At 33.9% G+C, this 14289-nt stretch overlaps 1 protein-coding gene across 4 annotated transcripts in view; it reads right to left on the bottom strand.

Moving 5' to 3' along the window:
* Positions 1-968: 968 nt before the first annotated feature.
* The window catches only part of LOC106460629 (inositol polyphosphate 5-phosphatase K-like), a 40149-nt gene continuing 26828 nt past the window's right edge, over positions 969-14289 (bottom strand). Inside the window, exons 10-13 of one of the 4 annotated variants that reach the window (XM_013920355.2) lie at positions 7419-7575; positions 3380-3514; positions 2714-2968; positions 969-2196 (exon numbers count right to left, since the gene is read on the bottom strand). In XM_013920355.2, the coding sequence (XP_013775809.1) occupies positions 2182-2196; positions 2714-2968; positions 3380-3514; positions 7419-7575 (562 nt within the window). In that variant the 3' untranslated portion in view covers positions 969-2181. Of the gene's footprint in view, positions 2197-2713; positions 2969-3379; positions 3515-3975; positions 4153-7418; positions 7576-14289 lie in introns of those variants that run through there. The other 3 variants (XM_022387390.1, XM_022387391.1, XR_002610803.1) reach the window with 3 other exon arrangements.

Genomic DNA, 14289 nt, shown 5'->3' with positions numbered 1-14289 from the left:
ATTGCATTTAAGTATGGTGAGCATGCCAGTCAGTTCATTTGCTTGATGAAAGCTCCTCTTCCAGAATATCACTAATCCACTATACCAGTTGTTCATTGATTTACTTGAAATAAGCATGTCACAACAATAATGGAAGAACTGACCATATTGTTCCAGATGTTCATTGACTTACTTGAACTAAACGTGTCACAACGATGATGGAAGAACTGACCACATTGCTCCAGTTGTTCATTGATTTACTTCTATTAAGCATATCACATCAATGATGGAAGAACTGACCACATTGCTCCAGTTTTTCATTGACTTACTTCTACCAAGCATGTCACAACAATGATGGAAGTATTGACTACATTCCTCAAGGTGTTAAAAGTTGTAGCTAGTGATGAGTTGGCCGACGCGTTTCGAATGCATTCTGCATCCATTATCAAGGCTGAATGTTGTGTGAATTGTGATTACTGTTGGTGGATATTTATAGGTATGGGTAAGCAGGTGGTGGTATCTAGCTCGTGGGAGGCGTTAATGAGAATAGAAGAATTCTAAGAAGAAAGTAAACCTACAGACATCGGTCTTGTTTAACAAAAGTTTGATGAATAAACACTGAAAGTTATGTATAAAGTTTGATCAATAAACACTTAAAATCATATATAAAGTTTGATGAATAAACACTTGAAATAATGTATAAGTATTACACAAAGTTATTATCGCTGTCAACAAAATGTCACCAGTAATGAAATGGCAAGGTCCAACATTATAAGGACTACTCATTAATATTGCATTGTGTTCATCCCATAGTAAACAACTGACCTTGCTGCGGAAGGAAATAATTAAAACTCATTTCTAAAAAAAGATCAAAGTGCTGCTCACGAGAGTCAAACACTGCTAGATGTTGTCTAAAACCAAACTTTTGCAAGATTAATATATCTAGTATTTTTTGTATAAGTGAAACCATGACCCATTGTTTTAACAACATCAAGACGGCTTATCGACTTCTTGAGAAGAATTCTAAGAAGAAAGTAAACCTACAGACATCGGTCTTGTTTAACAAAATCTGCCTAAAGAGAAAGTTGTAAAATACAGGCTGGAGCTAGAACTTTAATAGTTTGTATTACACCTACTTGGCTATCAGTTGTTTCAAATCTTCAAGATGCCTAGTTTGTAACTTAAAGTTATAAACTACATGCATTCCCAATGGGTATGTCATAATGACAAGGAATAAATTTAACAAGAGGGTATCCTCAATAGCTGCGGCACATGAAATTCATTTAGTCAGGATTTAAATAAATTAACCTATGAGACCTTGGGCATGTTCAAGTATATCAATCTAAAGGGTTTGACCTCCCGAGTACAAAACTGTAATTTGATCTCATATCGGTCAAGGGATGAAGGAGCTATGAGCTAAAAGTCTGTACTTGAAAAAAAACAAAAAAACTTGGAGCTGTTCTATGATCCCTTGTGCTATGGCTAAAAATTACAGTTTCAACATATGGTAGTTTGGTTTTCGAATACTGTATGACTATAAGTATTTATGGTCTAGAAAACTATTATATGGTATCTATGATTATGGTAAGTTCTTAAGTAGAAAATATCTGCAGAAATTATAATAACTATTTATATCTTGCAGTAACTAACATTCAGTTTTCTACTTCATTATAGTTAAAAAAATTGTTTATATTCAAATTTCTTGGATAATTACTTTTATATAAAAATAAATTTGTCATCATTCATGTATTTAGTGAATTAGACTGAACCTAACTCTTAGAAGCTGAGCATATTATAAAACATTTTAATGGAATTGTGAAAACAAATTGATAACAGAGAAGATACCTAAATGCCAAATCAAAACAATCTAATCTCTAAAAATTTCAAATCATATTTGCAGTTTATATTGTACATGTTATGGTCACTTTCAGGTGATGTTTAACTGTCTCTCTCTTTCAAGATAAACTGTAGTAATTATAATGACAAATATTCAATTCATGATTAATTATCACCACCATAGTGCCTTCATTAATGTACATCTCATTTGAAATTATTGCAGTCGTAATCGGTGTTAGTTTGCTCGTATTCAGAGTTATAAATAATTTCCACTATACTCCTCAGTCTCTTACGTAGTCATGAATTATTCTGCTCAGGACTCCAAAATGATATTTCTTCAATCCAGTGCTTCACCACATGACTTTGTCATCCTCTGAGAATCTAAATAAGGAATATTAATAGATGATGTTGTAAATGCTATATTTAAAAACATGGTTTTCTGTGTGTTTTGTGTATAAGTTGATTGATATTCTACAATCATTGTCTTTGAAAGAATACATTGAATTTTGGACTTTAATACATGTATGAAAGTTTTCAAAGAGCTTTCACTTTTAATGGAAAAACCATACCTAAAACCTTTAATGGACATGATAAGAATACAGTTCAACATAATAAATTATTCAAACTAGATCAATGCATTTTCACTACATATTTGAAATATCTTAAGTATAAACTAAAATAACTAGGAGAATAAAATTTTAAAATGCTTCAAAATGAATTCAAAGGGCGTTTGATACAATAGATAATAACACTTTGTTATTCATTACTAGAACTTAGTTTTTAAATTATTCAGACATATTCCTTTGTAACACAAGGATGAGAGAGATTTGAAAATTGTTTATGAACAATAAGAAGCACCTGTTTAGTAAAGAAAGCAGTACAGATATAATTTTCTTACTTCAAAAGGTTCACTCATTCCCAGCACATTATCAAAACTACTGCTGATATACAACAGCTGGTATGTGCCAGGAAGAAGAATATTATGGTCAGCAAAAGTTACTTGATATTGTAGCCAGGCACAATGGGCCCTAGTAGAGCTTTCTTGAGTTGACACAATCAAATCCTCACTTTCTGGTGTTGATGATGAAATGACAAGTGGCTTAGTAGAAGCCCAGACATAACAAAGATACTCATCAATGCTGCTAAACTGTACCTAGAAGTAGTCAAATTATAATAGTAAGAAAAATGAAATTTGCTTATACTACAAAACACTGAAAACTAGATATAAGTTGTAAAGAATAAACAAGTCAAGAGCAGTTAAAATACTATAAACTCAAACTTGAAAACAATGTACAAATTGAATTATGAATACAACATAAAAACATGAATACAAAACACAAACTCCTAAAACATCAATATAATGTATAGCACTTAAATACAGATATCAAGCAAATCAAAAGCCTAGAATATCTATAAAATTAATTGTATATGAAACCTTAGAATGCAAGTAACATTTACAAAACTCGATCAATTTGAAATTTTTAAGTCTCATTTACAAAATACAATTTTTTTACCATGTTTATCACACTTAAAAACATTTAAAGTTTAGAATGGTACAATCTACCCGATACAAGCCTATCCAGTCCCAGGTGTGAATATCTGCTCTAACAGTTTTGTAGCAGGCAATTCCATCTGTGTTTATTCTCCAGTTCTGAACAGGAAAGAAAATGATCAAATCTTCTTTTGGTTCAGAAAAGACCTGGAATGTTAATGCCCAAGCACTTTAAGTTGAGGTTAATGAATTTAATGACATATGTTTCTAAAAAATATCAGATAGTAACTTTTAACCTTATAGAAATTGTATTTCCAATTAATACCACTTCACACAGAATAGCTTATTTTCCTCTTGAATTTGTGCAATCTAACAAAGAGATCTGCAAGCCACCAGCCTTTTGAAAACTCCCATCTACTCTCACATGAAAACATATGAACTTGTACCACTGTATCATAACAGAATCATGCAGCAGAGCCCTCCATTAGGAGTGCAACACAAATCCATGCATAAATATTCCCTCTATGTTTGTGCTCATGAATCCTCATTCTTTGAGGAGGCAACAAAGAAACGTGCATTGAAAAAGTAGGGAGGATGAATGGGAATGTGTGTGAAGAGGAAATTATCTGTTAGAAATACATTTTTAGGTAAGAAAAATGAATACTTACTTCTGTACACAGAATAGCTAGAATCCCATGTTCAGATGGTGCTAATATTACATAGATAAGCTCTCTTCAGAAACCTTCAAAAAGAATCCAATGGGGTGTGATACCTGATGGCAGGGGTTCCATAAGGACACACCTGTGAGAGATCACATCTTGTCACATCCAGGGTATACTCTTCACCTGCATATAAGAAGAAAAGAGGCAGAAAAGCCTTAAATGTGATGCAAGGATGAGTGAAATAAGTAAGTTACCATCTGAGTACTTGCACAGAAGCTGTCTGACAGTCAATATGTGTAGTGATATTGGGGCTCATTCAGACCATACCTCGTGTGCTCACCTCCTCTACCATCAATCACTATGGGCCCCATACCAGCAGCAGGAGGAAAGCAGTATGTGGAATAATGTCAGTAAGATTAAAATATAACCTCTACTTGATCATCAGTCACTATAGTCCTCTTGCCTGCTTTGGGAGTAAGGCATGCCAGTAATACGTAACTGGTATATATATGGTGTGTTCACCTCAACTGTACCATCAATCTCTATGGGCCCAATGTCATCTGCAAGAGGAGGGCACTACATTAAATATACCTCCCCCAACCATTAGTCTCTATGGGCAGCAAGCTAGCTGTGGGAGTAGTGGTTATTTTATTTTATAGTAGTATATGGAATGGACCAGAAATAGTGTTTACCTCGACTCTACTGCACACAATTTGGCTGCAGGAGGAGGATTTGTAAGAGAAAGGATGAATACAGTGATTTGTAACATCAGTCCACATGAAGATTATGATGTGACACAACCATGGATTGTTCAATTGGACCATTACAAATGATCCATCAGGAGGGGAAGAAAATGACAGCATGCCCACAAGACAGCAAGCAGTTTGAAGGCTCTGGTACATGAAGTAAACACTTTTCAATGTTCCAGGAACCCAAAGTCAGAAAGTCATTCAGGGATGCATCCCATCCAGAGAGAGAAGCATTCTTGAAGAGATGAATGTCTATTTTGGAAGTAAGTAAGGGAATACTGGAGGTAGTGTTGGAGCAGTAAAGAAGGAGGGAGAATGATTGGTGAGGACAGTGGATCTCTAGAAAGGATCCATTGGCCACACAACATCCACTGTAGGGGACACATATGTGCATGGCCAAGTGGAATGAGGGGTTCCAGAGAAGCCATGGCTCCCAAAAGAGATTTAAATTCTTGTGCTGAAGGTGAGGCATGAACTTTGGTGCCAAATGCTTGAGGTCTGGTAAGTTTGGGCACTTGGAAATCTTGATGGGCCAACCTAAATGAGCAGCTTCATGAAGAAGAAGGGAAATGCATTCAGAGGATGCTTTCCGAGAATGGGCAAGGAGAAATCAAGCGTTTGTATAGAAATTGAAACACAGGCCTAGACCATAAACATTTTGAGCAAAGGCTAGCATAATGTGATGTAAAACATAATGGGCTGACACTATTCCCAATGGAAAATGCAATCCTGTGGAAAAATCTGTGAAAACATCAGGAAGACGGGGTAATCAGGATGTGGAGAAGTGAATCCAACACATCAACTTGATCTTCCACAGGCCAGGTTGGATAGACCAACAGAGAGAGAAAAAAACATTCTCTTTTCAAAAATGTGGGACAGCCAAGAAATGACCGAGGGAGGAAAGGTCAATAATTGGGTGCCAGTCTTTGGTCATTTTAGGGACAACAAAGAGGCAGGAGTAATAACCAGGAGACTGGTTGTGAACTCTCTCAATGGCCTGTTTTTACAACAAATCTGAAACTGCTCCCTCCAGATATTGAAAAGGTGTTGAAAGGCTACATGATGGGAAAGAAGAGGAAGGGGGGGAAAATGAAGAAAAAGACCACGAGGAAAAAACTTGAATAACCCACAGGTTGGCAGAAAAATATGTCTATGGGCAGTAAACAAAACAAATGGGCTCCTACAGGTCCCGAGCTGACTAGATGGTCATTGGGGATTAGGCTGGTGAATGAGACATCAGATGGAAGTAGGACAGGAAGAGATGGAAGGCTGGGATACAGAAACTAAATAGGGAGCAGAAGAAAGGCCAGTATGAGGGACAGAGGTGGAGAGTGAGGTTGGGACAAACAGGAAACTGGGGAGGTATAAGAAGATTGACGGTAAGCAACTTTGGCTCATGACTCAAGGGTATCAGGGACACCCCGAAACACCTCAGGACGAAGAAGAAGGCCAAAACACAAAGGTCCAGGAGGGAGGAAGATGGACTTGAAAAAATAGGGTATCTCTTCCCAAAAGGTCCCAACAACAAAGGAACCAAGTGAGAAGAGAAATGGCAGAGGAGGTGGAATGTGGCATTGTATAAAAGAGGAGAAGTCAATAAGGGAATTGTGAAGTGCTTCTGTCATAAGAAAGAGGGAGGAGGGGTATCTAAGAAGGGTAGTAAGAAAGGCTCAAAATCAGAAAAATTAGGAATTAGATAGTGAAACAGCTAATAATGAATCCATCCCCTAAACTGGCAAGAGACTCTCGAAAGACTGGGTGTCAAGGAATGAGAAAGTTGAGTGACCATAAGCAAGGACATAGGAATCAGTCAGGCGAGAGGGATGAGGCATAAAGTTGTAGTAACAAAGTTGACCAAGAAAGGAATTGACATTTTCAGCAATGTCTGGGGAAAAGGGAAAACAAAGGAATTGCAAAGGGAAGGGTTGTGTAACAAAGGACAGAGGAGAACTGTACCTAAGTAATAAAGTTGCAAAAATCTGAGGAAGACAGATTATTCTTCAGTTGGTAAGGATGTTTCTAAAGCACAACCTGGAGGCAGAAAAAAATTGCTCAAATTCATCCTCCTCAACTTCAGTCTCAAAGGAGGGGGAAGAGACTGAAGCAGAGGGTTCTGGCTGCATCATGAAACCCACCACATGTTGGACAATGGCTGTTACAAATTCCACAGATGAAGAACTTCCCACCAAACTGTTGGTAATTTCTTCAGTGTGAGTAATATTTTTCAGTCACATCAGCAAAAAGAAGAAGTAACATTAAACTGTGAATTCATATTAAGCATACTAAACTAAATCAAGTGAAAGTTGCAAACTGAAATAGGGTTAAATCTCAGCAAACTCAAATACATCTGTTAACAACAGTACTGAGGAAAAGAATGAAGATTCACAAGTGCAAATGTCACACTCCTACTGTTGGAGAGTTCTGATGCATGATTATGTAATAATGCGGTGATGCAAATTCAAGTGGTTTCACGTGAGATTAAGTGGGAGTTTTCACAAGGCTAATGGCTTGCAAATCTATTTGGCAAATTGCACAAACTCAAGAGGACAATAAGCTATTCCGTGTGTGGAGGTACATGTCTTCAGGATCTGTAATTTTTATTATAAATAAAACACTGGAAACCAGCTGAGGAAGAGTAGAGTATATATTAAACTTACTTTAATGCTACAAGAAGATAAATTTAGGATAATTTAGTCTTACCTTAATGCTAAAAGCAGATGATACAGGTTTGTGGTCACTCTGAAGATAATATGGATAGCTCTTATAATGATGCTGTTCCAGGTCTAATGAAACCTGATCGTAAGCATTCCGAGTGAAATGATATAAAATCCTGTCTGTCCATGCAGGCCTCCGATTCCTAGTGTATTGTACAAACATATAAAATGCTTTAAAGATCCAAACAAAAACAACAATGAAATAGATTACCTCAGAGACTGTACACATTCATCACTGAATTAGATTTACACTACATGTAGAATTTGCAATAATCTAACTTAGCATCAAGAGTGTAGCTTGTTACTAGCAAAAATATCAAATATCCATTAGTTAAGGTAATCACAAAAAAAAGAAAAAAAAGTAGAACAAATAGAAGCCCAGTTTAATTATTAGTATATAAGTCAGAAAGATATTCTGTTTACTGAATATGCAAGCTACATTTATGAGTTTTAAGCACTTTTTTTTTCTTACCCGCACGAGTGATACATCAGTTTTCAGAGAAAAAACTATTTTGTAAATATGGTGCAATACTGACATCTCTTCTTTAAAGTCATTATTGTGTGTCAATTTACAAAAGTTATACAGATCTAACAGCACAGCTTTAGATCTGTATCCTGATAACATGTGATATGTAATATGCTGTGGTTCAAGCATTATAATCACATTCAATGCAGAGAAACAAACTGCTATATTAAGGTATTTAATAGAGAATACAATACATTTAAGATGTGGCTGTCAAAGACACTCACATATGCAAATTAAGAAGTTTTTATTTCAGCTTAATATAAAACATTAGAATAATTAAAGTGCTTTGTCCCCCATTTATTAAGTATGAAACAACATAAGCAGTAGAAAAACAAGATGGATTCCTCAATAGCTGCAGCACTTGAAATTCTTTTAGGCAGGATAAGAGTAAATTAATCTATGAGACTGTTTTCCTTTTTACTAGCTATATATTTGTGTGCACCAACAATACCAAGCATGGGGTGTGCATATACCCGATTAAATTTTATTACTCATCTGGGTCTCTACCAACCTACCCTCAGATTAAAATTCTTTTAGGCAGGATTAGAGTAAATTAACCTACAAGCATGGTCAAGTACATCAAACAAAAGGGTTTGACCTCCTGAGGCCAAAACTGTAATTAAATCTCAAATTGGTCCAGAGATAACAGAGCTACAAACTAAAAGATTGTAATTGAAAAAAACCCAAAATACTCAGAGACATTCTATGAGCTGCTATGTTGCAGCTGAAAAACAAACATTTATTATTTTACCTCATAATAAATTTTTCAGAGTAAAGCATTTTACAACAACTAAAATACTACTTTCACTAGAGCTGGGTGACTAGTGGAATGTTATAATAGGTTAATTTTTGGCCCCCTTAGTCAATTACAATCAATTAATTGATTATTCTCATGAGATCTGGACAGCTGGAATAATCAAAATATAGATAATCAGAAACACTAATTTCAATTAGTTGATTATTTTTGTGAGTTGTGAAACTAAACAACTGAGCTGAATATCCTTGAATTAAGTGAAATTAATAATGGCAATATTTTAAATCCTCAGATCGTTTGTATAATCAAAACCAATAATAATTGAAAACACTAATTTTTATTTGCAGATTATTTTCATGATATTAATCAATTTAATCTTAATTTTAATTAAATGACTATTTTACATGATACTAATCAACATAATCAATGCTTGTAGGTAATTGATTAATCTCTCGGCTCTGATGGTCAGTACAAAGACAGAGATTAAAAATAGATGAATCAAGATCAGACGAAGTTTGCTCAATAATTTTGAAGGAAGTCAAAGATCAAGATACATGGTAGTGTGTTGTGTGGCCAAAACAACCTGCTGCAGGACACATTACGTTATTAACTCTTTCAGCACGGGCTCAGTCTCTGGGACTGAACTTATAACCATTTTGATCTTGTTATAATTTTTATGCTATAACTTATGTTAACGAAATTTGGCAGATTATCAGTAAACATTACAATGCTTTTATATGCAAAATATCAAATATTTTATTAAGTCTTAAGGTTTGTTAAGCAATGTTTTTCTCATGCCTTTTTTTTCTTTTCACATGTTGCCTATCCAACATGCAAAGTAATTTTTATTTTAAGATTAAAAATACTTTTATGCATCAGAAAATTTTCAACTTTCACATGCAAAATCTTTATAATGTCCAGATAGTTATCAAATGTTTCTTAGGAAAAAAACTTTATATTTTATCTGTTATTTTCACTAACGATTCTCTGTATGGATTCGGTAGATATGACCAATCTTGTAAACACCATGAGAAATTAGGAAATAAATATAAGTCATGCTTCTTTCGTTTTAGAATGACAACAAATTATAACACAAAAACATAAATGTGTAGACTAAATATCTTAAGTCTCATAACATTATAAATATATATATATTATTTTTATTATATTGACCTTTCAGCCATGCCTGGCTAATAATACAGAAGTTACAATGACACGGCACACGTGCTCTCATGTTACTGTATCCAATAATATAAAATTGGCCTTCACAAAGTGATGACCTGTCTTAATTGTGTTTTAGTTTAGTAGGCTAGTATTTTCTAAAATACAGTCAACTTTCAATTATTATACATTATATATGTATATAGAATATTATTATTTAGAAATAAGTTCTTAAATGTATTTTTCTTAAAACATAGAACAGTAAATAAAGAAGTAAAGCAAACAATTATCTCTTCTAGTGATGACTTTTGTATTCAGTTGCTGATTGACATAGGTTGCCAAGCCTTTTAAAATTTCACACGTGAAGGATATATACATATGCAATTGAATAACTAAAAGTCATAAATTACTATATCAATACCATAGAATTCCAGTATAATTTATAAAGCTTAGTAACTAAGCTGTATTTCAGTCTAATAAAATATGTAATTTTGAGCAGACTAAAGATGCAACCTAGCTCCTTGAAATCTTGGTTCAAATAAATAAGATGGAGTACTAACACGTGAAAATGGCCGAGAAAGCCACTAGGGGGACATTCTGAACTTTTGATTGGTTATTCACATGTCATATGTTGAAGTAACTGTATATGAGGAAGTGCTTCCAAAAATGGAAAGAGGTGAGCGGGGCCACTGTGTTTGATTCATTACATGAGTGATATCTCAGCAAATAGAAAATATATTAGGTTCTTATTTTATATTGTAGCTTGCTAATATCAGGAATTTGAGTTCCTAATTCATACAAAACTATAAACTTAGTATTTTGACATCACAAACATCTAGTCTAAACCAGTGCTGCATTCAACTTGCCACGTGACACACAAAAATCAATGTTTAACTGCATTTTTTTAATATTTATATTTAAATTAAGAAATTGAATAATGTATAATACTAAAATTTGAATTATAATCTATAGTTTGGAACCAAACTTATCGACATAAATTCATGAAATAGGAGTTTAATAAAATTTTGAATGTGAGTCAACAAACATGATGATATGGACTTTGACCCATGACTTGTCTGGAAAGGGTTAACAGGAGTGATAGTTTAGTAATTTTCCACCTTCTCTATCTCAGACTGTGGTAGTCCAAACTAACAAATATTTTCAGTGGATGTGCTCTACTGGATCCTTACTTCACATCCCACATTTCAAGGCAATACATTAAGAAATACCCAAGATATAACATCTCGAATTTTGATTGAGTTTCTTCCTTTATTTTTTCTTCACACCAAAGTATGGAAACTTTTATTTGATAGAAAAACATACTTAACTCTTATGGATTTTTTCAACTTACAATTACGAGCCTCATTTGGTGTAAATATAAGTCACATGTGCAAAGTTATTGAACAGAAACAGCTCAAATTTGACAAAATGTTTTGTACATGCCTATTGCTGTAAGAGTAAAAGTGGATCTTTTTTAGTTTTTTGTCATGCAAATCAAAGTGGGCTGATTTAGAGCAGCAAAACTCTAAGGTAAAAGGATGTGCTGATACATAAGTATTGGTTAAGCCAAGCAAACTAGATTAGCAGTTTCTTGCTCAAGGTTCCAAAAGAATCATACGGGTGAAGAGTTATTAATTATTCAATGCCAACTTTTCACCATAAATTTACTAAATCTTATGAAATCATCCTAATGAAAGAGCATTTAGCATCACATGATATTAGCTTAAGCAATTAGCATAAATAATGATGCTTGATACTGCTGCACCGATTAAATGGGGGTGATGACAAGAAACTGTTAATCTAAATTCCATCATGCTCCTAGTTGAACAAAAACATTGGCCTGGCTAACTAATGAATGAATATCTTCTGTAAAATTCTTATCAATGTTATAAGTGTAGCTATCAGTTTGGCTTCCAATTTTGATTTCATTCCTTTAAGTCGCACACTCAACCCCATTTTTTTTTTTCACATCTAAGATGTTTTTGATTAGATTAGATATTCCAGCTTCTCTTTCTTTCATTTTTGGTCAATAGACAGATAGATGGCCAGGTAGAGTTGCTGAGATTATTTCTTGTTTTCTTCAAGGAAGTAATAAGTTACCTTGAAAATTACAGGCCGGTTGATCTTACATCTGTAGTAAAAACATATTGTAGTCTGATAAAAGACACTAAATTTTAAGAGAAAGCTAACAGGGGTTCTCTATAGGAGAAAGCTTGCCTTACTGATCTTTTAACTTTTTTTTGAAGATATTACTTGTCATCTGGATGAAGGAGAAGATTAATCTTGGAAAATCATATAAGTAAGAGCTAAAGAAAGACTAGTTAACTGGACTGTAAGGTTGTTGGGTGAGAAAAGCAAATGACTTTTATTAATGGAGTCCAGTCAAACTTGACCTATGTTACTAGTGGAAAGCCTCAGGATTGTCTATGATTGGGCTTTTGTTTTTTTTCTTAAATCTGTTAATGCTATTGATAGCATCATAAGTAGTAAAATAGTAAAGTTTGCTGATATTAAATTCTTGTGTATTTCTACAACGATCTGGATTAACTGGTAAGTTGGACAAAATATTTGGCAAATTTTCATTAGTTATGATAAATGCAATTTAACCCTCTGGCCATTGTGAGAAACTTCTGTCTCTCATCTTCAGGTCAGCTTGCATCAGACTTGCATTGGTTTAAATGCTATCTAGAAGGACTGAGATTGATGTGAAGTGTTTGGTTAGTGGTTCTTATAATATGGTTGGTGAACCAAATGCTGATTTAACCAATGGTAGCTACAAACTGCTATTTCAAGGCCTGAATTTCTGTTTAATGATGATTTCATTAGGTTTATGTAGAAAGATTCTCTAATATTTCTTGTTTTCCAGAATTTACCTGAGTCAATGTATCTGAAGCTATACCAGTCTATTTTATGCCCAGTCACATTGGATGTTCTGTTAGGGAAGAATTCTGTGTTTTCATCAGTTTTGTGCAGTCTTTATGTTCTTTCCTTCTTGCCCCAAAGTATCTTCTGGTTTCTACAAGACTATCTACACAAGTGTCCTGCTGAATTAGGCAGTTACTGTCCATTTCAACTTTGGTTTGTTCATCATGAGAATTCTGCCTAAATCATCCATAAAAGAATGTCTATAATTCTCTCTGATACTGCTATTGTACATGTTTATATCCAATAGGCAGAGCAAGTTCTACACTACATAAATCAGATGATTGTTTTGTTTTAGTAGTGAAAGTCAATAATTTGCCAGGAGAGTTTGATGTGTTTGGTCTGGTTGTTAAGTATTAAGCTACACAATAGGCTATCTGGGTATCAAAACACAATTTTTATTATCGTAAGCCAGCAGACTTACCACCAACCCACTGAGGGGCTGACATATTTGAACTAAAGACACTGTTCCAATCAGTAATGAAAATGTTTTAACCAATTTATAGATTAGTTAGAAAGCTAAATAAACTTCAGTAGTTTTGGGATGTTCTAATCTAGTGTCTGATGTATTTTTTGCTTTATAATGCTTATTTGAAAGCTTCAGGAATTATTTTTGGTCAATCAACACAGTGAAAAAAAATACTTATTAAGCCACACACATGCATACACCTGAGTTCAAAAGAACAATAAAAGAATAAAATTAAATGAAAACAGATGTGAAACTGTCATAAACCTGAGACTGTTTAGGATAAATAATTGTAATTGTCTTTTACAATCTGCAGTCATTCTAGAAAAAAGAAGTAATTTTATTTTATTTCCAATTTTTCAACTTTGACAATGAATGATTTCAATACAGTTAGTGTTAGGGTAGAGAAAATAAGAGACAAAGTATGAATATAAAAAGTTTTTTTAGTGAAATTTTATATTTTATCTGTTATTTTCTCTATCCCAACACTGTACAGGAGCTCAGTCCGTTTGACTGACCTTGTGATCATCACAAAAAGTTATGGAATACATCTCAATTATCCTTTTTTTTCCTAGAATGGCTAATCATTGTTACAAACAATTACACACTATTTATTGTTACAGTGAAAGCTAATATAATTCAGATTTCTCAGTCATTTACATTTACTGTTTTACTGCCACTTAGAGTAGCACCAGAGCAACTTATGAAAGTGGGAAAGCTTTGTGTAAATGTAGCATCAAACTAACAGCACACTAAAACAAATTACAACATGCTATCAAGTATTTTTCTTATCTAACCTAATAAGTTTTTAATTCTAACATTTTAGTTACTTTTATAACAATAAATAAAAATGCATACAAAACCCAAGAAATTTAGAACTTACATGTGGGACTTTTACTTTTTTTTCTCAATGAAAGTTAACCCTATTTTTTTTTTTTTGTAGATGCAGTGGCGTAGCAAGGGTTCTCAGCACCGGGGGCAAAGACACTTTTGGTGCCCCCATCTCTGAAATGTTTTGATTATTTGTT

The sequence above is a fragment of the Limulus polyphemus genome, unplaced genomic scaffold, assembly GCF_000517525.1.
Source record: "Limulus polyphemus unplaced genomic scaffold, Limulus_polyphemus-2.1.2 Scaffold806, whole genome shotgun sequence".
NCBI lineage: Eukaryota > Metazoa > Arthropoda > Merostomata > Xiphosura > Limulidae > Limulus > Limulus polyphemus.
This window is presented reverse-complemented; position numbering and strand designations above follow the sequence as displayed.